This window comes from Poecile atricapillus, chromosome 23, assembly GCF_030490865.1.
Source record: "Poecile atricapillus isolate bPoeAtr1 chromosome 23, bPoeAtr1.hap1, whole genome shotgun sequence".
In the NCBI taxonomy this organism is placed as follows: domain Eukaryota; kingdom Metazoa; phylum Chordata; class Aves; order Passeriformes; family Paridae; genus Poecile; species Poecile atricapillus.
The window spans coordinates 6,651,778-6,677,443 of NC_081271.1; the positions used below are offsets into that span (position 1 = coordinate 6,651,778).

Consider the following 25,666-nt stretch of genomic DNA (forward strand, 5'->3'; position numbering starts at 1 on the left):
CTGACCCTTTGCCCCTTTCTCAGTGGCTCTCTGGATGCCCGGGGCACTGGGGGTGTCACATGCATGCCTGGGAGAGTTTGGGTTTTCTCTGCCTGGCCCCAAAAGCCATCGGCATCACATGTGGCCCCAGCTGTGTTGCCATAGGACACAGCCCTACGAAGCCTGGCTTCACTCCTGGCACTGCCTGCTGCCAGGTGATGCCAGGCTGGGAGAGGAGCTTTGCTGAGGCTCTGGGGTGCGGATTTCCATCCCAGTGGGAGCTCACCCTAGGTGTAGGGCTGGTGGTGAGACATGGCTTGGATCTGAGTAGCCCAGCAGCACATCCTGAGTGCATGTTCCTATTGAAATCCCTTCCTGGCCAGCAGCACCTGCTGGCTCTGTTCCAGAAGCTGCTGTGGGGGCACAGGGGACTGTGTCCATCCTAGCTCTGGCCTGTCCCTGATGAACTCCTCCCTGATGGAAGGAGCAGGACATGCAGTGCAGGTCTTGTGGTGCTGGAGCTGCTTTTGTTGCTCCTTCTTGAGCTTTGGGCATTGGATGGGGATGGTGGTGGCTGTTGCTTTTGCTCTGCCCCTGGTGTTGGGGCTCTGTGTTCAGTGGGCTTCACTTGCAGTGCTGTGGCCCTGATGTAGAGGAACAGGCGTCTCTTTGCAGGGACTGGGGCTGGCTGCAGCTCCCAGCTCTGCCCCCCACTTCTGCACCACAGCTTGTCACAGAATCATGGCATGGTGTGGGTTAGAAGGGACTTAAAAATTCATCTTGTACCACTCCCTGCCATATCCAGGGGCACTTTTCACTAGACCAGGTTGCTTCAAGCCCCATCCAACCTGACCTTGGACATTTCAGTTATGGGGCAGCCACAGGCTTCTCTGGGCAGCCTGTTCCAGTGTTGTTTCCCTCGACCTCTCACAGGCCCTTGGAGGCTACAAGGCCTCACCGACCTACTCAGCTGCTGACCTGAAAGGTGCTGTGCTCATCCTGCTGGGAGGTGCTCCATGCCTGTCTGTGCCACACTGCCATGGACACAGCCCCATGCTGTGCAGCCAGCCGTGCCCTTGGGGCACCCAGGCAGCTGCTGCCCCAGTGAGGTGCTGACTGATGGCCCTGCAGATGGGCTTTTGCACACTTGGCTGAGCCCAGGCATGGAGCAGCCACCTCAGCACAGCAGCAGATCCCAGACTTGCTGCCTCTGGGGGCTGGAGAGGGGCAGTAGGGTGCAGTGTGTGGGGATGACCCCAGGAGGGGTGAATGCTATGGGGTGGTTGGCTTGTTTATTTCAGCAGTCCTGCCCTTTTTGACAATCCTGACCTGTCTCCAGGGTCAGAACAGGTTTCCAGGGGATTGTTTCCAGCTGTGATGCTGCCAGCCCTGTGGTGTGGGTGCTGGCTTCCCTGAGCTGCAGACGTCTCTCCATCCCCGCCAAAGCTCCACAAAGTCTCAATGGGGAGAAGCAGGGTCACTGAGGCTCGTGTGCCAGAGGAACAGGAGCCCATGCCAGGCTGGGCTGGAGCCAGCCATGGGCCCTGCATGCCATGTTCCTGCCATGGACACTACCATGAGCTGGTTTTTGCCCTGGCAGCACCTGGAACAAGGAGATCCTGTGGGTGGTGGGACCCATTGGGCTGAGCAGGGGAATGATGCTGTCTCTCCCTCACAGCTGGGATGAGAGCAGCTCCATCAGCAGTGGTCTCAGCGATGCCTCTGACAACCTCAGCTCGGAGGATTTCAATGCCAGCTCCTCGCTCAACTCCCTGCCCTCCACCCCCACTGCCTCGCGCAGGAACTCGGCCATAGCGGTACGTGCCCTTTCCAGCACCTATCCCAGCTCTCCTGCCACCGCCTCGGGGGCAAAGAGGCCATGGAGGGTGCCAGTGTAAGGAAACAAGGGTGGCACGGGGTGTGTGCTGCATCCTTCTCCAGCTGGCTGATGTTCTCTGGGGATGGGTTTGGGGTGGGTGCCAGGAGAGCCCCTGACTCTGCTCTGCCCCCAGCTGCGCACGGACTCGGAGAAGCGCTCACTGGCAGAGAGCGGACTCAGCTGGTACGGTGAAGGTGAGGAGAAGGCACCCAAGAAGTTGGATTACGACAGCAGCAGCCTCAAGATGGAGCATGGCTCCTCCAAGTGGCGGCGGGAGCCCTCAGAGGGCAGCGAGGAGGGGCCCAAGGGTGGTGAGCTGAAGAAGCCTGTCAGCCTGGGCACCCCGGGCTCCCTCAAGAAGGGCAAGACTCCTCCAGTGGCTGTGACCTCCCCCATCACCCACACAGCCCAGAGCACCCTCAAAGTGGCAGGTAAAAACCAGTTTGGGCAGTGTCCAGCTCCTTTGCTGGGGAAAAGGATGGGTGGTGTCTTTGTGTGCCTTCCCCAGGCATGTGGGCCTTGGGATGGCCTGTGGTTGTGCTCAGGAGCTCGGTGTGGGATGCAAGGGGAGGCAGGGCTGTGTTGCAGGCTGCAGGCAGGATGGGGGTCTGTGCCTGCCCCATGGTTTCATGTCCACACACCAGGCTGGGGGGTCATTGAGTGCACCAAGAGTCTGGCACGTCCCTTCTCCGTCACATCCCTGCATATCTGGTACCCGTGTCCTGTCTGGGTTTGTTCACTTCCAAATGTCCCCAAAGCCTCCAGAGACACTTACTTGTCCTTTCTTGCCACCAGGCAAGCCAGAGACCAAAGTCACTGACAAGAGCAAGCTGTCGGTGAAGAACACAGGCCTGCAGCGCTCCTCCTCCGACGCCGGCCGTGACCGCACCACCGATGCCAAGAAGCCGCCGTCAGGGCTTGCACGCCCCTCATCCTCCAGCTCCTTCGGCTACAAGAAACCAGCTCCTGCCACTGGCACAGCCACTGTCATGCAGGCTGGGGGCTCAGCCACCCTTGGCAAGATCCAGAAGAGCTCTGGAATCCCTGTTAAGCCAGTCAGTGGGAGGAAAACAAGCCTCGATGTCTCCAATGCCCCTGAGCCTGGGTTCCTGGCACCAGGGGCTCGCTCCAACATCCAGTACCGCAGCCTGCCCCGGCCAGCCAAGTCCAGCTCCATGAGTGTGACCGGGGGCCGCAGCACAGCCCGGCCGGTCAGCAGCAGCATTGACCCCAGCCTGCTGAGCACCAAGGGTGGCATCTCGGTGTCACGGCTCAAGGAGCCATCTAAGGTTGGCACTGGCCGTGGCACACCGGCTCCTGTGAACCAGACAGACCGTGAGAAGGAGAAGGCCAAGGCCAAGGCAGTGGCACTTGACTCGGAGTGCAGCACCCTGAAAAGTGCCAGCTCACCTGAGAGCACCCCGAAAGCGCAGGCCAACCTCCCACCAGCAGCCAAGGTGGCCGAGCTGCCCCCTACACCTCTCAGGTATGGTCCTTCCACCTCAGAGGGGGCAGCAGGTGCCTGGCACGGCTGTGCCCAGCACCAATACCTGAATCTTACCTGTTTCCTTACCCACTTCCCCCCTCCAGAGCGGCTGCCAAGACCTACGTGAAGCCTCCCTCGCTGGCCAACTTGGACAAGGTCAACTCCAACAGCCTGGACTTGCCCTCCTCCAGCGAGCTGCACACCCCACACACTGCCAAGCTCCAGGATCTGCACCCAGCCAGTGGGCACCTCGCTCCCTGCTTCAGCCCCAGCCCTGCCCCCATCCTCAACATCAACTCAGCGAGCTTCTCCCAGGGCCTGGAGCTCATGGGTGGTTTCAGTGTCCCCAAGGAGGGCAGGATGTATCCCAAGCTCTCTGGCCTTCACCGCAGCATGGAATCCCTGCAGATGCCCATGAGTCTGCCCAGTGCCTTTTCAGGGGGCAGCACCACCACCCCTGCCCCTGCTGCTGCACCCCCTGCCAGCACAGAGGAGGAAGAGGAAGAAGAAGAGGCAGGAGAGCTGGGCTGGAGTGGGAGTCCCCGGCTCACACATCTGGACAGGTACCTTCACGGGCTCAAATCGTTCCCTGCCATTCTGCCATGTCCTTTGCCTGCTTCAGAGTCTCTTCTTGCTACATTTCTAGGGAAAAGCTCCCTGTTCCTGCAGCTCAATCCCCATGGTTCCTTCCCTAAGTCTGTGCAGGGATGTCACTGATCTTTCCTTCCCTTCCAGTGCCAACCGTGACAGGAACACGCTGCCCAAGAAGGGGTTGAGGTAAAAGAGCCCAAATCACTTTTGGATGGGGCTGGGGTGGGAAGGGGGGGGGCTTTCCAGGGCAGTGCCCCTGAGCTAGGGAAGCTGGGCTTCAATGCAGTGGGCAGGAGCTGGACGGTGCTGGTCGATCTTACCGTGCCTGTCTGCGGCTCCCCAGGTACCAGCTCCACTCCCAGGAGGAGGCCAAGGAGCGGCGCCACTCACACGCAGTCAGCGGGCTCCCCGAGTCGGACGAGCAGCAGGAGCTGCCCTCGCCCCCCGCCCTCCCCATGGCGCTGGTCGGGAAGGGTCCGCTCACCAGCATTGGTCAGTGCCCTCTGCTGCCGGCCCTTCCCTCCTGCTCCCTGTGCTCCCTGCTCCCCCTGCTCCCTGCGTGATGTGCTGGTGCTCCCCTGGGCGCTGCCTGTGTGCTTGACACCACCAACACCAGCACCTGGTGCTTTGGATGCTGGATTGGGACCAGGGATGTCCGTCACCTCTACTTCAGGGCATCTCGTTCACTTTTGGGCCTCAGGCCATAGCTGCTCCTCTGGGGGTGCCTGTCAGGGCAAGGGGTAAGCCCTGCCCTAATCTGACCAGGACCTGCATGTTCCTGGAGGGTTTGGGGAATCCAGGCCGACAGGTTTGGGGCAGCAGGCTCCACTCCTGCTCCTGCAGGTGTTGAGCTGTGGCACAGTGGTACCCTCTTGGCCCTGGGACAATGGATTTGTTTTTCAGTCCTGTGGTTACCTTGGTGCTGGTGCAGGTGTAAACCTGCCTTTTAGCTTTCCCCAACCCCTCCCCGCTTTGGGACCTCAATCCCTGCTTCCTCACTGCATCACAGCTCTCGTGGATCGCTCCCAGTCCTGCTTCTCCATCCTGATGCCAGGTCCCTAGCGTGACTCTGACCCTGCCTCCTCCCCGCTTTCTCCTTGCAGTGAGCCCCACTGCCACCACAGCCCCACGGATCACCCGCTCCAACAGCATCCCCACCCACGACTCCACCTTCGAGCTGTACAGCACCTCCCAGATGGGCAGCACCCTCTCCCTGGCCGACAAGCCCAAGGGCATGATCCGCTCGGGCTCTTTCCGGGACCCTGTGGACGATGGTGAGAGTGTGCTGTGCTCCTGCCCAGGCAGAGGAGGATGCAGAGGGTTGGTGGGGCTCCCTGAACCCTTGTCCCTTCCTACTGGTGCTGCCATGGCGTTGTTGGATGGGTCGGTGTGTCCCATTCTTGGCATCAGAGCAGGGACAGCAACGCTGAGAGGGGTCTGTTGGACTCTGCTGGCATCAGCCCTGGGTCTGCCCTGACCCCCATGGATGCTCAGTGTCCTTGGGTTACCCCCAGGGTGCTTTGACACTGGGGAGGAGGGGATCCAAGCAGACAGGGAGAGCAGCAGAGCCCCCAGGTTTCCCAGAGAGGAGGGTGCAGGTGGAGGATATTCCCTACTGTGTTCCCAGGGAGGCCACCAGGCACATACTGAGAAATGGGCAGTGCTGAGCAGCTGCCATCACACCCTGTACCTCCCCCAGGCCTCCTCAGAGCCCTCCACCCCTGAGAGCCCAGTCACCAGCTGTGCCCTGACCTGTAGCCCCTGGGTGCTGCTCTCCAGGGCACCCTGACTCCTCGGGTTTTCCTGTGTTGCAGTTCATGGATCGGTGCTGTCCCTGGCCTCCAGCGCGTCCTCCACCTACTCCTCCGTAAGAGCTGCCCCTGTGCTGCGCTGCTTTGTGCATGGCTGGGGGGTCTGGGTGGGGCTGGGGGGAGCTCTGTGCATGCCTCTGCCTGGTGCTGAGCCTGTCTGTGCCTCGCTGCCCCCCTGACTGCCTTCCTCTGTCTGTCTGTCCCTCTCTGCTCTCACACTGCCAGGCTGAGGAGAAGATGCAGTCTGAGGTGAGCCCACACCCTCTGCTCACGCCTGCCCCTGCCCCCAGTGAGGGCGAGTGCCTGGCCCCTCTCACCTCTCCTCTCTCTCTCTCCCCACAGCAAATCCGCAAGCTGCGCCGCGAGCTGGAGTCCTCGCAGGAGAAGGTGGCCACGCTGACATCCCAGCTCTCCGCTAACGTGAGTCCCCATGGGAGCCCCTGTGGGGCATGGGGCTGCTGCTGGATGTGCCCGTGGAAGCCCTGATTTCACACCTGGCAGTGGGTGCTCACCTGTCTGTGGGTTTTCACCTAAATGTGGGGGCTCACCTGTTTCTTCACTTCTCCCAGGCCAACCTGGTGGCTGCCTTCGAGCAGAGCCTGGTGAGCATGACATCCCGCCTGCGGCACCTGGCTGAGACCGCCGAGGAGAAGGTGGGTGCATCACAGTGCTCAGTGGGGCTTGTGAGGCTGGGGGGTGCTGGATTGGGGTGATTGGCCCAAGGGTGCTCTTGGGGCTCTCCACCATTGGAATGCACTCCATGGCTCCCAACCCTGCTGCCCCAGGACACGGAGCTGCTGGACCTGCGAGAGACCATTGACTTCCTGAAGAAGAAGAACTCAGAGGCCCAGGCTGTGATCCAGGGTGCTCTAAATGGCACTGATGTCACCCCCAAAGGTAAGGCATGTTGTGCAACCCTTCCTGAGCTGGAATGCTCCTGCTGGGACTGGCACAGGGCCCCAGGGCATACCCTGTCATGGGGGAAGTTCATCTGGAGGCAGGGTGCCCTGGGCAGCAGTTTTTCCCCTTGAGCATCTGAAACCAAGGATGGACAGCCAGAGCTGTCACCGTGGGCTGACATGTAGGGGAATGGTTGTTTGTCAGTCTTGGGAGACCTCCTTGCCAGGCCCTTTGCCAACAGCCAGTTTTGCCTGCTGATCTTGACTTTGTTCCCATTAAGTGCTGTTTCTAGCCCAAAACCCCAGTGTGAGTGCAAGGGGCTGTCAGGGAGATGGCCTGGGACAGCAGCAGGGTGATATGTGCCCTGGGCATCTCTCTGGCAGCACCCATGTGGTGTCTGAGCCCCCTGGCATTGTTACAAGGTGGCTTCAAGAGCTCAGGAGGTGTTGGGTGGGAGGAGGGATTGGGTGTAGGGAGGGGGGGCCATAGGGTGCTCTGGTGTTGGGACAGTTGCAGGTGGCTGATCTCTCCTTTCCCAATCTCTCCTGCTTCTCTGACGGACCCCAGAGCTGCGCATCAAGCGGCAGAACTCCTCTGACAGCATCTCCAGCCTCAACAGCATCACCAGCCACTCCAGCATTGGCAGCAGCAAGGATGCTGATGCTAAGAAGAAGAAGAAGAAGAGCTGGGTGGGTTGGATGGGGCTGTGGCAGGAGAAATGGGGCTTGGGGAGCCACTGGCAGGGTCTGTCCAAGATCAGCCCCACAAACCAGCTGCTCTTGGTCTGCCTTGGCCTTGTAGTGTTGGTGCCCTGTGTCCCTCGGGGACAGCAGTGGTGAGGAGAGTGTAACTGCCATGGATTTGTTTCTTGAGTTGTTGGTTGGGACTTTTCCAGCCCCTTCAGGAGTTTCCCAGCCCTGGCCCTGCATGCCTGCTTCCTTGTGTATTCCCCCATGTCTCCGTTCTGCGCACGCAGGCTCTGACAGTGTGGAGGACTGACACCTCGGCCAGGCAGCCCCTTCCCTGCACCAGGCAGCTCTGAGCTGGATGTGTGATTAAGTCTTGCTTTGTTTTGTTTCTCTCCCCTTATGCTGACCTCAACCCTTTTTTTCCAGGTGTATGAGGTAAGTCCCATGCTGTCCAATCCACCACATGCTGTGCCCAGCCAGGGCCCTTGCTCCATTTCATGGGATGGTGCTCATACACTCCCCATGCCATCCATCCCACTGGCACTGACCCCAGCACAGGCCATCCTGCGTCCCCAGCCGGGCTGTGCCCACCTTGGCTGCTTCCTTTGATTTTAAGGACAAATATGCACCCACAAGGAGGGGTTGAACTGCCAGAGGCAGCAGGAGAGGCTCAGATGTGACCTGTCCCAAGGATGGACATTTCCTTCTTGCTTAGGGAAGGAAGGCACTCTCCTGACTTCCTGTAACTGGATCTTTTGGGATGGGGACCTTGGTGCAGCCTTGCCAGTGTCACTGAGGGCACTGGGGTGCACTGCCCATCTCTGCCTCTCCAGGGCTGTCTGTGGTCTCAAGTGGCTCTGTCCCTGCCAGCACCCACATAGGTCTCAGTGCTCCCCTGCTTCTACCATCAGCAGAGCCAGATACCTACTTTGCTTACACTGAAATGCAATGCTTTAGCTTTTGGGAACACCCTGGAGCAGTCAGCTGGTACCTGTGGGGACTGGGACAGATCCTGCGTGTTCTCCATCCCTTCTTTCTCCCACCTTCCCTTGGAGCAGGCTCTGACACTCCAGGGCACATATGGGAGCCTAGGGTGCCCGTCCTGCTGCTCTCCCACCGGCTGGTGGGACCCATGTGGGTCCAGTTTGGTCCCTGTGCAGTGTCCATCCCCTTCCCTGGCCCACTGCTCACCCACCTACTGCTCTGTGTGTGCTGTGTGCATGCTGCATGCTTGGATGAGACACCAGCATGCTCTGTGGCAGGCTGGCTGCCCCTCTGTGCTTCCAGCAGGATCCATGGGGCAGAGGGAGGTGTGGGGCAGGACCCTGGTCCTGCAGTGGCTGGAGCAAGGGACATCCCTGGAAATGAATGCCTCTTGCTGAAATGGCTGTGGTGGGGTGAACGTGGGGATGGATTGGCCCTTCCTGATGGACCTGGGTGCTGGTGCCATGTCTGAACAGCCTGGTGTGAGTGCTGGTGGGGAGCAGGGCTGGGAGACATCCTGACCAGGACATGGGTCCCACTCTTTGGGGCTCTGGTGCCATCTGGGCTGGGGTGAGTGTTGCCCAAAGGGTTGTGCACCCCACCTGTTTGCTGTGCCAGCAGAGTGGGGTCAGGCTGCAGCCTCCCCCAGCGTGGTGGTGGTTCTGTGATGGGTGTGGTTGTACTGGTCCCAGCTCAGACTGTGGGTCCTGGACAGACAGGGCAGGACCAGGCCAGGTCTCTGCTTGCAAGTCTGCACGTTGGACTGTGTCTAACAAGAGCATTTCCCTCTCCTGTAGCTACGCAGCTCTTTTAATAAAGCCTTCAGCATCAAGAAGGGCCCCAAATCAGCATCATCCTACTCAGACATTGAGGAGATCGCCACGCCAGACTCGTCAGCCCCCTCCTCCCCCAAGCTGCAGCATGGCTCCACAGAGACTGCCTCACCCTCCATCAAGTCATCTACATCCTCCTCCGTGGGCATCGACACAGCTGAGTACGTGGGGCCAGGGAGGGCCAGTGGCAGGGGCTGCGGGCTCCTGCCAGAGACACGTGCAAGACCTGCTCTCTCCCTTGGCCCAGGCTCTTCCCAGCCCACAGCGAGGGTGAGCCTGAGAAGAAGGAGGTGTCAGAGCTGCGGTCAGAGCTGTGGGAGAAGGAGATGAAGCTGACAGACATCCGCCTGGAGGCCCTCAACTCAGCCCACCAGCTGGAGCAGCTGCGGGAGACCATGCACAACATGCAGGTGAGGAGCCCTGCCAAGAGCCTGAGCCTGGCTGCTCTCAGTACCAGGGTGCCCACAGTCCCTGCATCCTCAGTGCTGTGCTGCACCCCAGGGTGCTTCTGGCATACAGCTCCTTACCCTGTGCCCTACCTTGTTCTGATCCAGCTGGAGGTGGATCTCCTGAAGGCAGAGAATGACCGTCTCAAGGTGGCCCCAGGGCCTTCAGCAGTGCCAGGTTCTGTTCCCAGCCATATCACGAGCACATCGGCCTCCTCTTCACCACGGCGCTCCTTGGGTCTCACCCTTGGCCACGCCTTCAGCCCCAGCTTGGGGGATGCAGGTAGGGGTGATAGAGCTGCTGGCAGATGGGGAAGGGCTGGGACAGGGAGGAGTGTGTGTGGTGGCAACGTGCTCCTGCTCACCGGAGTGAGCAGGGAATCTGTCATGCTGCTGGTGCTGCTGTCCACCACAGAAAGATTTGCCTCTGGCTGGGCATAGCCAGGCCTGGTGGCTCAGCTCTGGCCAGCACAGCCTCACTGCTCCACCCCCAGATGTGTCCCCCATGGATGCTGTCAGCGCTGGCACCCAGAAGGATGAGCTGACACTGCGGATTGTGGTGCGCATGCCACCCCAGCACATCATCAAGGGTGTAAGTGTGGGTTGTCTGGGGATCCTGACCTGTCATCATGACCCTGGCAGAGGGACAAAGGATGCCTCCCAGGGTTGAGTGTGGTGCTGCATCTGCACACCTCTGCCTTGGCTCCTAGGACCTCAAGCAGCAGGAGTTTTTCTTGGGCTGGACCAAGGTGAGCGGGAAGGTAGACTGGAAGATGCTGGATGAGGCTGTCTGCCAGGTCTTCAAGGTAGGAGCATGAAGAAGACTCTTGAGAGAGCCATCCTTTGACACTGCTCCACCAGGCCTGCTATCCCCTGGCCCAGGTCCTCCCCAGCTCTTTTGGAGCTGCTCTCTGCCAGTGCCAGCCCTCAGGGGCACTGAGAGCCCTGTCCTCCGTGTAGGATTATATCACCAAGATGGATCCTGCATCCACGCTGGGGCTCAGCACTGAGTCTGTCTATGGCTACAGCATCAGCCACATCAAGCGGGTTCTGGACACGGAGCCGCCGGAGCTGCCGCTGTGCCGCCGGGGCCTGACCAGCATCGTTGTGACGCTCAAAGGTCAGTGTGGCAGAGGGGCTGCACGGCTGTGCCGTGTCCCTGCTGTCTCGGGGTGTTGCAGGGTGTGAGTGGGACCCTCAGCCCTCCCCTGCCTGCAGGCTTGAAAGAGAAGTGCGTGGACAGCCTGGTGTTCGAAACGCTCATCCCCAAGCCCATGATGCAGCACTACATCAGCCTCCTGCTGAAGCACCGCCGCCTCATCCTCTCGGGGCCCAGCGGCACCGGCAAGACCTACCTGACCAACCGCCTGGCCGAGTACCTGGTGGAGCGCTCGGGCCGGGACGTCACCGAGGGCATCGTCAGCACCTTCAACATGCACCAGCAGTCCTGCAAGGTGAGGGCACACGGCAGCATCCCTGGTGTTGGTGCCATGGTCCCCATGGTTGTAATGCCGTGGCCCCACACGTGACACCCGGCCTGTTTGTTGCAGGATCTACAGCTGTACCTGTCCAACCTGGCCAACCAGATTGACCGGGAGACGGGCACGGCGGATGTGCCGCTGGTGATCCTGCTGGATGACCTCAGTGAGGCGGGCTCCATCAGCGAGCTCGTCAACGGCGCGCTCACCTGCAAGTACCACAAATGGTGAGAGCCCCTCTGCCCCCCTCCAGCACAGCCCCATGGCACACACGGGCCACACACTGCTCCCACCGAGGTCGCTGGGCTGTGGGGATGAGGCCACACATCTGTCTGCTGTGGCCAGGTCAGCTCTGCTTTGGGCAGGGGTGACTCAGAGGCTTTTTCTCATCAATCTTGTCTCTTTGTCACTCACTCAGCCCATATATCATTGGCACTACCAACCAGCCTGTGAAAATGACCCCAAACCACGGACTCCATCTCAGCTTCAGGTAGGAATTGTACATCCCTGGGGATCTTCCTTGTGGGGCGCACAGAAGCCACAATTTGCACCTTGGTGTTTCTGTGGTCACATCCTATGACTGGAGGCCCTGATTGGGACTGAGCCCCAGGCCTGTCCCTGCCATCCCAGAGGGACCTGATATTCCCCAGCCTCAGGCAAATGCAGGGTGGGGATGCAAAGAGGACCCCAAGAGTGTTGGGGAGCAAGGCAGCTTGTGTGGAGACCCAGCCCTGACCACCAGAGTCCTTCCCCAGGATGCTGACCTTCTCCAACAACGTGGAGCCGGCCAACGGCTTCCTGGTGCGCTACCTGCGGCGGAAGCTTCTGGAGTCGGACACGGACGTCAATGCCAACAAGGAGGAGCTGCTGCGGGTGCTGGACTGGGTGCCCAAGCTCTGGTACCATTTGCACACCTTTCTGGAAAAACACAGCACATCCGACTTCCTCATCGGTACGGCCTTGCCTCACCTTCCTCCTCTGCCCTGGGCTGCGAGGAGCCCTGGGGACTGGGAGCAAACCCTTCCAGAGGAGCTGGGGTGGGGCTGACACGTTCCCTGTGTCTCCCAGTTGTGTCTCCCAGTTGTGTCTCCCAGTTGTGTCTCCCAGTTGTGTCTCCCAGTTGTGTCTCCCAGTTGTGTCTCCCAGTTGTGTCTCCCAGTTGTGTCTCCCAGTTGTGTCTCCCAGTCCCACAGACCACAGCTGGTGGGTGATGCACACAAGTGTTGCTCTTCCCTGGGTGGTCTCTGTTCCTTTGGGAGCTGTCACTAGGGGTGTCAGCCAAGGCTTCCAGTCCTCCCAGCACCCTTCCCTGGGCATGGAGGGGGCTGTGTTTTCCCAGGTGGATCCCCCATGCCTCACCGGGCTTTTGGAGGATAGATTGAGCTTTGCAGCCCCCTTCCTTGCATGGGAGATGCAGTCTGCCTGCTGTGCAGGCAGATGGTGCCTAGTCCTGTACCTAAGGGCACCCTGCCAGCCAGGTGTGCCCACCTTAGTGCTGTGAGCCTCAGGCAGTGACTGGAGGAGGGGGACCCAGGTCCCATTTCCACTGTCTATCTACCCCCCTCAGGTCCCTGCTTCTTTCTGTCCTGCCCTATTGGAATTGAGGATTTCCGGACCTGGTTCATCGACCTGTGGAACAACTCCATCATCCCTTACCTTCAGGAGGGGGCGAAAGATGGGCTCAAGGTAGCCAGTGCTACTTGTGGGAGCACAAACCAGTGTGGGAACACTGATACAGCCATCATGGGTCAGGGGGGAGAGGGGAGGCACTGGGACTGGGTGCAGGTGACATCTGTCACTCCCTGTGCCCTGTGGCTGTTGTGGGACGTAGCACAATGAGCCTGGGGGGCTCATTGCTGGCTCTGGCATGTGCTGAGGAGGTGGCTGCCACTTGCTCCCTGCCACAGGTCCATGGGCAGAAGGCAGCCTGGGAGGACCCCGTGGAGTGGGTGCGGGACACCCTGCCCTGGCCATCAGCGCAGCAGGACCAGTCCAAGCTGTACCACCTGCCCCCACCCACCATCGGGCCCCACAGCGCCGTGTCCCCCCCTGAGGAGCGCACCGTCAAGGACACCACGCCCAGCTCCCTGGACTCCGACCCCCTGGTACGCTGGGCTGGGAGGAGCTGGTGGCAGGGCAGTTAATTCTCAGTGTGAAAAGCCTGATTTGGGGGTGCAGAAACACTTTGTGCTCCTGGGAGGAGCAGCGGGTGCAGGGTGGTGGCACTGGGGGGTGGGCTGTGCCAGGACACATGGTGACGTGCCAGTAAAAGGGCACAATGTGACACTCCACGAGGGGTCATGTCCACGTGCAGAGCCACAGACAGGCACACATGTGCTCCTACATGTCCTGATGTGGCACCTGGAGAGGCTGACCAGCTGCCACAGGTGATGCCAGCTTTGGCACACTGAAACTTGAGCATTCCAGCTGTGCCTGAGGCCAGATCCTGCTGCAAGGGAGGGATTTTGCAGCATGTCTGGGATTTGCTTTACCCTCTAAGGAGCATCCCAGCAAGGCTGGTTTGGGAGGGCAAGGAGGGCCAAACAGCCTCCCCAGTCTCCTGTGGGCCTCCTGTCCCCCTGGGCTCCTGCCACGCTCCTGTCCCCACAGATGGCCATGCTGCTCAAGCTCCAGGAAGCCGCCAACTACATCGAGTCTCCAGACCGTGAGACCATGGTGGACCCCGACCTGCAGTCGACTCTGTGAGGCCTGGAAGTGCCAGCCCAGGTGGAGGGGAGCTGCTGCTGGGCTGCTCTCCTTTTCCTTTGGCATCCAGGAGCGTGGGGCTGGCGAGCAAGCGAAAAGGAGAAGAGCAGGGCTCTGGCGTGTCCTGGTGGAGCCTGGGGAAACTTGGCTCATCTGTGAAAGAGCACGAGTTGCCATCTCCCCTCCCAACCCTGGGGGTAGGAGAATCCTGGTTTCTCTTCTTGGTTTTTTCTGTCTCTATTGCAAACTCTTGGGCTCTGGGTCCAAGGCGAGCGCTGAGGCTGAGCCCTCACTCCTGGGAGCTGCAGGAAGGCCCCTGCGTGGGGCAGGGACCCCGCGGGAGCCACCTGGGCCACAGCTGGGGCACAGGAGGAGCTGAGGCTGCAGGATGAGCACATGGGCATGAAGGGCTCCAGCTCCCTCTGCTGCTGCTGGGCAAAGCCACGAGAGCCTCCAGTGTGGAGTTCACAGCCCGTGCCAGCCAAGGGGAGCGTGGCTCTCGCTGCTCTCTGTGCATTCCCTGTTCCACCTGCACAGCAGCTGTGTGGCCAGGACAGCCCAAAACCCCCTGCTTTGGTTATTTTATTTTGTTTCCCCCCTCCCCTTTTCCTTTGGCCGAGTCCAGACTTTGCTTTGGTCCCTTTTTTTGTTCTGGTTCTTCGCTCTCCTGGCCTGGAGCCTGTGGCCTGGTGCCTACTGCTTCCCTGGCAGCAGTGCCCTTCCCCTTTGGTTTCTTTTGCAGCTGTTGGTTTCACCATTCAAACCACCTCTGTCACAAAACTGGTGCTTACTGGACAATCTCCAGTCCCTGAACCCACCTCCTGGGGCTGCACAGGTTGGCTGAGGTGGGACTTGGAGGCCAGTGTGGAGGTGGGTGGCAGCAGGAGGCCCCCAGAGCCTCTCACATGGCAACTCCCTCCTCCTCAAAGGCACAGGGCATCGGGCTGGTGTCTCCCACCAGGCTGGGCTAATACAGGGCATCCCCTCCCTGAGGTACTGGGGCATGGGGAGGCTGCTGCTGCTGCCCCATCCTTGGGCAGCTGGATGCCATCCCTGTGCCCTTGGTGAGGGGTCCCAACCAGCCCCCCATCCCCTTGGTGCTGCCAGGCCTGGGGCTGTGGGTCAATGAGCCTGGGGTTGCTCCTCATGCTGCCTGCTCCCCCTGGCCCTGTGCCTTCCTGCAGCCTGGCAGGGTCTGTGTTGGTGCTCTGGGGGCACCTGGGGCTGCCTCCTGGCCTTACCCCGCATTGTCAAAAGGCAATCCTGGAAAAAGACTCCATGGAGAGGAAAATCCTGGAAAAAGACTCCATGGAGAGGGTCAGCCCCAGTGCTGCCATGGTGCCTTAATCCCTGGCCATGCGGGGAGGGGGCACTTGGGGCTTGGGATAATGCTGTCACAGCCTGCTCCAGCTCCAGTGTCCTCTGTCCTTAAAGCCAGCTTGGCTGGGATGGAATGATGGTGCTGGCACTGTCCAAGCTGGGACATGCTGTCCCCAGCCATGGCTCTGGGGTGCCCTGCAGGTCTTCTCCTGTCTTCTCCTGTGCCCACTTGTGCTCTGGGGGCCCCCTCCTGCCCTCCAGATCAGCCCTCACATTCATCTTGGGCCCTGGAGAGACATACGAGGAGAGGTGACCCCAGGGCCAGATCAGCTGAGCCCACCCTGTCCCCAAACTCTGCCAGGCTGGGGACTGGGTCACCTCAGCCCCCTGTGCCATGGCTGGTGTGACCTTCAGGGACCCCTGACACCCCTCTGGAACGGGCATCTCCTGCAGTGCCCTCGCAGGCTGCTGCCACCTCTGCCCTCGGTGCTGTTGGCCGGTGTGTCCTGCCTCGCCGCCCCATGGTGCTCACTTCTCCCACTTCTCCGTCTGTCCCACAGCCTCCTGCTGCCTCTGGGGCCGGCCAGCCTGGCCCCTTCCCACGGGGATCTCTGGGATCTCCTCCCCATGCTGGCTTGGGCATTAGGGCTCTCTGTTTGCCTTCTCTTGTGTTGCTGCCCTCGAGGACTCGCTGTACATAGATCCGTCGTGGAACACCCTGTGTGGGTTGGGGGGGCCTGGCCCTGCGCCCTGGCCCTGGTTTTGGGTTTTTTTGTACTCTGTGATGACTGTGCTGTGCTGACTTCTTTTCTGATTGTATGACACTCCAGCCCAGCAGCCACTCGAGGTCAGCAGTGGGGACCCAGCTGTCCCCTCCAGCCCCTCACACCCTCCTTGGGACTCTGGTGCCCAGGGTGGGAAGGGACTGATGCACCTTTGGGGGCTGTCCTGTGCCCAGGTGCCCTGAGGAGTCCCATGGGAGGAGGGGCAGCCTTGCCTGAAATTTCTTTTCTGACACCTCCGGGGACCCACCCAAACCTGGACCAAACTATCGGGGCTGCCTCTCATCCCATCACCTCCGGCTGCTGGGGGTGTGATCCAGGAGGAACCTCCGAGGGAAGGAGAGGGGCCATGCCAGCAGGTGGGCCCTGGCATTGGCATGGTGGGGCCAGGTCCTGGTGGATTCCTCCTGGCTTACACCTCATGTCCCCAAGGCTGGCAGCTGTCTGGGGACCAGCCCCTGGCTGTGGGCTGAGCCCCTCTGTTCCCAGGGAAGGGCTCTGAGGATTGCACTAACCCATCCTCCTGCCACCTCCAAGGGTGCCCACCACCCCCAAAGGTGCCTGTCACCCCACAAGGGTCTCTGCCACCTGCAGAGGTGCTGAGTTACCCCCAAAGGTGCACACAGTCCCTGGGAGTCCCCCTGAGGGGCTGGAGGTGGGCGATGCAGCGCCTCACCCTCCTGCCCCCTCGAGCTGCTGCTGCCTGGTGGCCTGAACCTTACAATTTTAGCTTTTTTCTATTAAACACAAACAACCTTTTTTTAATTAAATAAAAGATGAAATGGACAAATTCCTGTTCTAGATTATCTGTGTAATTGACTGAGTTTTGTGTTTCTTAACTGCATGGTATTCCTGCCAAGGGGTTTTATAGCACTTTTTAAATTTCTCTTTAAGATTTTGGTCCAGATTTCTACTGCTCTAGCCTGTCTGTTTTTGCTTTTTTTCCTTGCAACCTCCACGTTTGTAAACTCGCTCCATTTTATACCTGATGTTGAGACCCAGCCCCACGTTGTACATAGCTGCGGGAACAATCATAGGGAACAAACAAACACCATCTGGACTCTTTCCACGATTAGTTGTTTTTACTTCAAAGAAATTTTAAAAGGAACATAAAAGGAAGCCAGGAAAAGGCTTGAGGATATTCTGAAAAGACAGAAACAAATCCAGCCCTGCACCAAGTCAGCTCCTGCTGCCCACACTGCCCGCACCAACTGGCATGTCTCTTCTCAGTCGTCTGTCTAACACCATTGGATTCAATAAAGTGATCTCCTGTACTGTCGGCTCCTGGTCCTGTGTCTGCGGCTGTTCCTGTGTGGCAGAGGGGAGGGCGGTTGTGCACATCACAGAATCGTGGGTTTGGCTTGGAGGGGACACCTTGCACTAGCCCAGGTTGCTCCAAGCCCCTGGCCTTGGACACTTCCAGGGATGGGGTGGCCACAGCTCTGGGCACCCTGTGCCAGAGCCTCCCCACCCTCACAGCCAAGATTCCCTTCGCAATATCCCATCTATCCCTGCCCTCTGGCAGTTTGGAGCCATTCCCCCTTGTCCTGTCCCTCCAGGCCCTTGTCCAAAGTCCCTCTCCAGCTCTCCTGGAGCCCCTTTAAGCACTGGAAAGAGCTCTAAGTTCTCCCCAGGGCCTTCTGTCCAGGCTGAACATCCCCCATCTTTCCAGAGCAGAGGAGCTCAAGCCCTCAAAGCATCTACCCCTGTACTTGGTGGTTGCCTTCCTGCAAAATCTGGGAAGAGAGCCTTAGTAGAAATGTTCCTGAGTTGGAATCTTAGCAGTTTTGCAGGGTGTTGGGAGCAGTTTTAGGGATTGGGGACCTCTCTCCCAAGGCCCCGCTCCTGTAAAGTCTGGGGTGGGCAGAAATGTTCCTGATTTGGAATCTTTACTGTTCAGGACATGGAAAGCAGGAGGTCCCTTTCCTGGGGCAAGAGAGACAGGTCCTACCTGGGGTGAGCAGGGGGGATGGAGGGCTCGGGGTGGGCATTCCCAGGGCCCCTTTTGCCTCAGCAGGTCCGATCTGATCTCCCATTTGAAAGGACACGATGGTGACAGATGCCACATCAGCACAGGGGGACAGAGGTCGGACACTGTCCCCTGTGTAAATCCAGTTGCTCTGCGCTGCAGCAGAGCACGGCTGGAGGCTGAGCAGGCAGGGGGAGCCTGATCTTCCCGAGGCGTCTCCAAATCTGTTTTCCCCTCCGGAGAGCGGTGATGGAGCAGGGACAGATGCTTCGGGAGCCGTTAATTAATTACGGGATGGCGATGAGCTGTAAGAGGCTGCAGTGGCGGATTCAGGGCCAGGAGAGGGCTCTTCCCATCGGCTCCGGTTCCTCCCGCAGGGCGAGTTCACACGAGTCCGCTGTGTTGGGTGCGGTCCCGGAGTGGGAGCAGGAACAGAGATGTTCCCTGTGCTTGCACCCCGACCTGCGCTCACTGCAAGCCCTGTGGAGGCAGCAGAGCAGGCAGGAGGGAGAGGAGGAGGGAGAGGAGGCAGGGGAGCAGCGGAAGGGTCCCACACATCGTGACTATGGGAATTGCCAGGGCGCAGAGCCAGAGGAATCGGTCCGAGCCATGAGGAGAGGGGGATGCAGAAGGACCTCACGGGGATTATGCTGACGCTTCAATTCCAGACGGACTCCTGCGTTTGGGAACACTCAGCCACCCTTTTCAAGGGTGATAAGAAGGGGAGGGTCCCTTGGATTAGGGCAACAAGCACCCCATGGTGCTGTAGTGGGGATATGATCCATGCAGGACCCTTCCCCTGCCCGCAGTGTCCGTGGGAGCTCATGTTTGTCTCTGTGATGTGTGTCGGGGGCAGGTGCAAGGCTGGGATGGGGTTTTGCTGCAGTAAAACTGGGGTGAGCAGAGGTTTTGGGTGATGCAGCTCCCATCTGGGCTGGGACCTCGGGATCCCGCGCAGGCACCACCTCTTCAGCGTGTCCCTGGCTGGAGCAGCCGGTCACCTCCCTGTGTAGCTCAGATGCTCTGACTGCAGCACTGGGACCAGGGGCTGCTGGAATGGAGGTGGTGGACCCTCAGCTGGAGTGGTTTGGGGTGAACCCACAGGGTCCCTGTCCCCGGCTCATGTATGAGGAGTAAGGAGTGTCCAAGGGCTCCCTTTCCCACTGGAGACTCCGTGGATGGGAAGGGGATCCCATAGCAGGGGCAAAACTCTCCCTCCACTGTCCCACCCAGGCTCCTCACTTGAATCCTATCAGCTTTTTCCTGATGTATTGGCTCTAAAACCAAAGGTGGGTTCCCAGGAGCCCTCTGGATCTGGGGGAGGCACGGTGGAGGTGCCACCACCACAGCTGCTCCTGCGTCTGTCCTGTGGCCGCAGCAGGGACCTGGCTGGGATGGCAGTGGTGGGTGACCGGGTGACTGGTGGGTGACCGGGCAAGGTCACTGGTGAGAAGTGACCGGTGTGGGTGACCAGTGTGAGGTGATCGATGTGAAGTGTTGGGTGTTGGTGACCACTCTTAGTGCCTGCTATGAGGATGGCAGTCCTCGGTGTCAGCGCCAGGTGCCAGAGCTGTGCGTGTGTGAGGTGACCCCGATGCGCGGTGCCTGTGCCCGGTGCCTGTGCTCGGTGCTGATGTGAAGTGCCGGGTGTGAGGTGACCCCACGGGGTGCCCGGTGACAGGTACGAGGTGTCCCGATGGCGTTCCCGGTGCCGCTCCCGCACGAGCCCCGGTGCGCGCCCCCGGGGGGACCGGGCGGGCCGAGGTGCGCGGGCGGGGCCGCGGGCGGAGCCTCCCGGTGCCGGGCGGAGCCTCCCGGAGCCGCCGCACGCGAGCCCGGAGGGGCCGGGGCTGCCGCAGCGCCGCGCAGGTCCCGCCGCCCGCCCCGCACCGCCCGCACCTCCCGCTCCCCTCCCCGCCCGCCCGGACCGCTCGGACCGCACGGACCTCACCGAACCGAACCGGACCGCAGCGAACCGGACCGCACCGAACCACACGGACCATACCGAACCGGACCGCACCGAGCCGCACTGAACCGCACCGAACCGCACCGAACCGGACCTCACCGAACCGGACCGCACCGAACCGGACCGCACTGAACCGGACCGCAGCGAACCACACAGACCGCACCGAACCGCACGGACCGCACCGGACCGCTCCCGCCCGCCGCCCCGGTCGGTAAGTGCCCGTCCGCACTCCCGCCGAAGTTTCCCCCGGTGCCGCAGCGGCGAAGGCTTTGCGGGACGGGGCCAGCCGAGCTCTCGCCGAGCCCGTCCCGGCGCCGTCGCCCGAGGCGCGATCATCCGCCCTGGGGTGGGATGGAGAACTCGCCGCGGGCACCGGGCACCTCGCCGTGTCCCGGTGCTGGGAGCGCGGCAGGGACCTGCGCTTTTTCCGGGAACCCATCCCGGGACACGGGTCCCAGAGCTGCCCGTGGGGGGCTGCTCCCAGAATACGGCTGGGGACGGAGCCTGGAGGGATGGAGAGGGGGGCGGCCAGTGGTGCAGGAGGCTGCGGAACTGGTGGGGAGCACCCAGAGGCGTGGGGACCCTCCCGAAGGCGTGAGAGCCCCCTGGGAATGCGGGGCCACCCCGGGGATGCCGCGCGGTGCCGCCGGGTCAAAGGTGCCCTCTGGGCGCTGCGGGATGCTCCAGCTCCTCATTCCTGCGGATGCCCGACAATTGGTGCCCTTGGGGTGCTGGCCCCGGGAGCGGCGGGGGCGCGGGGCCGTTCCCGCAGCACTGCGGGGAACCCACCCTGGTGCTGGGAACCCGGGGAGCGCCGTGGCCCCAGCCCGGGCAGCCACAAGCCCCGCTGCACTGTCGGCTTCTTCGTAGCGGCCTGGCCAGGAGCCAGCTCCAGACAGACCCTTCGTCTGGATTCCCCCGCCGTGGCTACACCATCTCCGGGATTCTCCTGCACTCTCTGCGCTGGCTGGGTGCCGTCAGGGTGCAGCCGTGCAGAGAGGTTCGGTCCAGCACCGGGGATGCCACACCGGGGTGCCGCAGCCCTCGCTGTGCCCAGCACATCGCTGCTCCCCTCAGCCTAGTTTTAAAGAGTGATCCCAAAGGAGCTCTGCAAATTGCGCAGGGGACAGGCAGCGTTGCAAGGTGACTGTGGCACAGAGACGGGGAGACACGAGGCGGTGTCACCCCTTGCTTCGTGGTCTCCAAACTGTATCAGTACCTCTTGCTCTCTGCACGGGCGGTCCTTGGCGCAGCGCTCTTGTGCTCCGTGTGAGAGCGGCCGGAGTGCTGCGGGGTGGCACCCACTGCAGAGTGTCCGACAGCTCAGCCTCGGCCGCTGTGGAGCTGCAGGGCGCTGCTGGACTCCCCGCCCGCTCCTCTGCTGCAGCAAAACTTCAGTCCTGAGCGCAGGCTGGCTGCTACGCGAGGTGCTGCTGCAGCGGTGTGTTACTCCTGCACGCACCGAGCGGCAGCGCAGCCACCGGCAGGAGTCTCCAGCCTGCTGCATTATTCCTCGCTAGCACAGCGCCTCTGGCCCACGCTGCCGAGGGTTTCCGGACCCCCGGGGCAGCCCTGGGGCATTCCCGGGGCTCTGCGCCCTCGCTGCCCGCGGGCGCGTTCGGCCGCAGGGTTTGGGTGGGAGGGAGCGGGGCTCTGTGCGCAGGGGGAGTGTGAGGCATCGAGGGGAGGTGATGCACCCAAGGTCATCGAGGCCAGCAGTGGCACTGGGGGTCACCTGTGCTGCTCTCGAGCAGCACAAGCCGGCAGAGCACCCCCAAACCCAAGCGCCTCTCGGAGCGATGCCGCTTCTCCTCCTTGCTTGTGGGTGTAGTGCAGGAATGGGTCTGACCTTGCCCGAGCCCCTGGCACGGTGCCTGGCCTCCCGTGGTGAGCACCGCTGCCTCGCTTGCTGGGAGCCAGCCTGAAGCCCCGGTGGCCCCGATTCTGCAGGGTGACAAGTCCCTGGCTGCCGTGAGCCCGGTGGTGGCAGCCGCGGTGAGCAGCAGCGGCTGCGCTGCATCGCTGCCGGCCGCCCTGGCTCTGCACCCCGCTGCTCCAGCGCCCACGGTCCCAGAGGAGGGAGGACACACAAATCCAGTCTTACAGGCGCTCATACATGTTCATGGGTATATATTATAGATAGGGTGGGGAGGGGGTTTCCAAACACAGCCACCGTGGCATTTGCTGCCAACCGCTCCCGTGGGAGCTGCCTCCTGCTCCATAAGCCCCAGGGATGGCCACTGGGTGAGAGCTAGAGGCCACTGAAGTGAGCTGGGACTCCCGCTCCCCCGCAGGTCCTTCCTCCAGTTCACCATGGTTTTGGCAAAGTCCCAGCTCTGTGAGTCGGATGACTGCGGCTCCTCATTATGACTGGAGTTTCTCCTTCCCCAGGCTGCGCAGGGAGCTGCGAGCTGGCAGCCCTGATGTCCTCCAGCAGGAACAATGCCCAGTGTACAGATGGGACCCAGTGCCCACCGCTTTAAAATCCTGTATTTTTTAATTCCCTGCTCCCAGCAGTGCAGCTCCTCCTCAGCCTGGTGGCCACCAGCACCTTCCCTGTGCCAGTTATCTGGAGCTGCCAATAAGTGCAAAATGCTTTTGCCCTTGGCTGCGGTTGGCCTTTCCCTCCTGGATGAACATCCCGCTCTTCCCCGGCTCACACCCTCAGCTCCTGCTTGAGCCTGCATTCCCCAAAGGCTCTTTGATTATTAGCCCTAATAATTGTGTTATTGCATTGACCGAACTGTTTCAGATGCCAAAGCTAATTTTGCTTTTCATGCCTTCCTTCATCAGTAATGGGATTTTGATAACATCACGCATCCAAAAGTATTGGATAAACTTGGCATAATTCCCCATTTATTAATTAAACCATAAATTAGGCAGCGTGCGTCTGGAATCTGAATGCCCAAAACTGGTGTGATCCTGCAGCTGGGGATGGTGCTGGCCCATTCCTGTCAGCCCTGGGCTGTGGGATTCTGGTGTTTCCTGCTGAGTTTGGGGCTGACACATCCCAGTGGGGCCACCTGCTCCATTCCACCTGCATGCTGGAAGTTGTGATGTTCCATCAGCTCTGGTGTTTGGAGTAGGAATTGTGTTGTTCCTGAGTTTAGCTGCTGGTCAGCACCAGAGTCTGGCAGAGCTCCCTGTCCCCCTGGGATGGCTGTGCTGGTGCTGGTGCTTTGGAAGGGGTGACTGCAGCCAGCTCTGGCAGTACATGTGGCAGTGCTGGGCGGTGCCAAAGTGCTGCTGTCTAGAGCCACATCCCACTCTCCCACACAGGCATTTCTCTGACTGCTGAACCAAACCCATCCCTGCTGGCTGTTTGTGGCTCCACTGGCCTGGAAGGCACTTCTGGCACTGTCAGGGTGTCCTTCTCCTTGCGCATCTCAAGGAAAGCTGGTGTGTTTTAGTTAATCCAGGGTGTTTCATGTTCCCCAGCTTTTCCCAGCCCTGCAGGGTGCAGCAGATGTGGACTCTGAGCAAAGTGTGTGCTTGTGGCACGAGGTGTAGGTGAGTGCTGTGGGATGCCATGGAGGGGCCCAAGCTCTGAGTCTGTGCTGAGCTGGGGGTGGCCTGGGGGGCCTGTCCTGCTGCCAGGCACCCGGGGAGCTGCTCCTGGCCAAGGCTGAAGCCGTGGGGATTGGGAGTGTCTGTGAGGATGCCCAAGATAGCGCCTGCGTGCCAGGCTGGTTTGGGATCAGCAGGGACATTCTGGCAGTGCTGCTGTGGGATGAGGCATCCCTGACTCCTTTGAGCCTCATGAGGTGCCTCACACCACAGCAATTCCACCAAAACACTCTGGAGGTGGGATCAGCCTCCAAACTGCTCGGCATCATCCCAGGGTGATGCCTCCTATCTCCTGCAGGACACAGGGTGTACCTGGGGACGTGCTGGGACTCAGGGCTGCTGGTTTTAGGGAGCCCCAAGTGGCACCACAGCTCCCTCTGGCCTCAAGCAGAGGATTCAAGGAAAAAACAACCCCAAATTTCTGAGCCACGCGTGGATTTACAAGCACATGGACTCCCTGTGGGCTCTTGCTGTCTTGCTCTGCTCCCAGGGGAGTCCCAGGGTTTTCTCCTGGAAATGAGGCCTGGCAGAGCTGGGTTAGTGGCTGGGATGAAGATGCTGGCTTGTGCCCACTCTGGCCATGCAGCAGCCTGGCACAGGCACTGCCTGCTGCCGCAGTGAGCTGTGTGTGGCTGTGCCAGCTCTGTGCTCAGTGCTGAGCCCAGCAGAGACCTCCTGGAGGGGGTGGCCATGGAAGAGATGGGGCAGCACAACTGCAAGGGCAGCAGTTCAGGAACCAGGGTGCTTTGCAGCTGGGCTCTTCAGGTTTTTCCAGGGGAGGAAAAACCTTCTCCAGGATGCATCAGTGGGGCAGCTCCTCTGTGCAGCTGTGAAAGTGTGAAAGTGTGAAAGTGTGGAAGTGTGGAAGTGTGTGCTGTTGTGCTTGTGCCGACAAAACACTTGGAGTCACACGGGGATGCAGTTCAGAGGGGATGGGCAGGGACAGAGAACCCCTTGTGGTGTTCAGGGGCTGTGCTCATCACCCCAGCTGCGCTCACGGCTCTCCCAGTGACATTTCTCCATCTGCACGAGGTTTATTCATGGAAGTCAGTCCCGTGTCCTGGCCCGGGTGGGGCTTTGTGCCACAAGAAAATCCCCTGGGCTGCTGTGGTGCTGTGTCCTTGCTGATCCCATCATTGTGCTTCCTCCACTCCCTTTGCCACCTCAAATGCCACAAGGCCAGATGGCCCTGGGGACTCAGAGCTCTGCTCTGCCCCTGGGCTCTCTGTGCCTTGGAGCTGGGCAAGCAGCACCAGCATCGCTCCCACAGGCAGCCAGTCCTGGGGACTGAGCCCAGGCTGACAGGGAGGAGGGGGATGAGCATTGCTGGGAGCTGCCCAGGGCTGGGAGATGGTTTCCTGGATTCTAACAGCAGCCCATCAAGACCTCATGCTTGGCTGGGAGCTGTGGAGATCTCCCTGGAGCCTCCCCCTGGAAATGGCCCCTGGTGGCCCGTGTCTGCTTGTTTGGGCCGGGAGCAGCACAGGGCATGCGCTCCCTGCTCCCGTCTGCCATCGATCCAGCGCGTCTTGGCTCGCTCCTGGAGCCTCTTCTGGCTCTTCCCCAGGAGCTGACCTGGCTCCTTTTCTCTCCTCCCCTGCCGATCTGGAGCCATCAGCGTGGCACGGGGCCATGGCCGGGAGTGCCGGCAGTGTGGCCGTGGTGCCGGCAGCGTGATGCCCACCCAGGAGGGCAGAACTTGGAGCTCTTGGCTGTGTGGTGGATTCAAAGTGCCAGGGCAGCTCAGCCCATCACCATCTGGTGCCCTATTTAGCTGCTCTCGTGTTGCCTTCGGAGCAAGACACTGCTGCCGTGGCATCACAGCGCCGGGGAGCGGGCTGGGCTCTGGCAGCACCTGGAACCTCTTTTCTGGGGGGCTTCTTTGGCCTTTCATGGCACTGTGTGCCAAGGGTGGACTGCCTGGGGTTGGAGTGAGCCTGGTGGTTTGTTGTGGCAGTGGTCAGTGCCACGTGGGATGTTCCATATGCTCTGCTGTCCTTGGCAACAGCTGTGTCCCCACAGCTCAGGAAACTCTGGTGTCCAGCATGTCCAGCTGCCTTTTCTACCCGTGCCATGGTGGCACAAGGCATGAGCCAAAACCCTGTGGATGAAATGCTGGTGGTGAGTGGTGCCTGCAGCCCCTGCAGCATTCCTGTGGGATGAGAGCAGTGCAGCAGTGATGGGGGACAGAGGGAGCAGAGAGCCACGGTGGAGAGGGGCACGAGGTGCTCACCAGTCCCTTGGCTGTTGACACCCAAATATCAGGTGGCAGTGGCGTGG

The 25,666-nt window shown here is 60.7% G+C and overlaps 1 protein-coding gene across 3 annotated transcripts in view; it reads left to right on the plus strand.

Moving 5' to 3' along the window:
• NAV1 (neuron navigator 1) overlaps positions 1-17,163 on the plus strand; it is a 75,371-nt gene extending 58,208 nt beyond the window's left edge. For 2 of the 3 annotated variants that reach the window (XM_058855760.1, XM_058855762.1), the window contains 26 exons: positions 1,658-1,796; positions 1,992-2,289; positions 2,654-3,344; positions 3,449-3,907; positions 4,080-4,121; positions 4,279-4,427; positions 5,039-5,209; positions 5,750-5,802; positions 5,972-5,995; positions 6,089-6,166; positions 6,316-6,399; positions 6,532-6,643; positions 7,214-7,335; positions 9,117-9,313; positions 9,400-9,562; positions 9,707-9,881; positions 10,093-10,190; positions 10,309-10,404; positions 10,559-10,718; positions 10,817-11,052; positions 11,149-11,303; positions 11,495-11,566; positions 11,832-12,028; positions 12,644-12,762; positions 12,984-13,181; positions 13,687-17,163. In XM_058855760.1, coding sequence (XP_058711743.1) covers positions 1,658-1,796; positions 1,992-2,289; positions 2,654-3,344; positions 3,449-3,907; positions 4,080-4,121; positions 4,279-4,427; positions 5,039-5,209; positions 5,750-5,802; positions 5,972-5,995; positions 6,089-6,166; positions 6,316-6,399; positions 6,532-6,643; positions 7,214-7,335; positions 9,117-9,313; positions 9,400-9,562; positions 9,707-9,881; positions 10,093-10,190; positions 10,309-10,404; positions 10,559-10,718; positions 10,817-11,052; positions 11,149-11,303; positions 11,495-11,566; positions 11,832-12,028; positions 12,644-12,762; positions 12,984-13,181; positions 13,687-13,782 — 4,384 coding nt within the window. In that variant the 3' untranslated portion in view covers positions 13,783-17,163. The remainder of the gene's footprint in view (positions 1-1,657; positions 1,797-1,991; positions 2,290-2,653; positions 3,345-3,448; positions 3,908-4,079; positions 4,122-4,278; positions 4,428-5,038; positions 5,210-5,749; positions 5,803-5,971; positions 5,996-6,088; positions 6,167-6,315; positions 6,400-6,531; positions 6,644-7,213; positions 7,336-9,116; positions 9,314-9,399; positions 9,563-9,706; positions 9,882-10,092; positions 10,191-10,308; positions 10,405-10,558; positions 10,719-10,816; positions 11,053-11,148; positions 11,304-11,494; positions 11,567-11,831; positions 12,029-12,643; positions 12,763-12,983; positions 13,182-13,686) is intronic. The other variant, XM_058855761.1, reaches the window with a different exon arrangement.
• Positions 17,164-25,666: the final 8,503 nt, after the last annotated feature.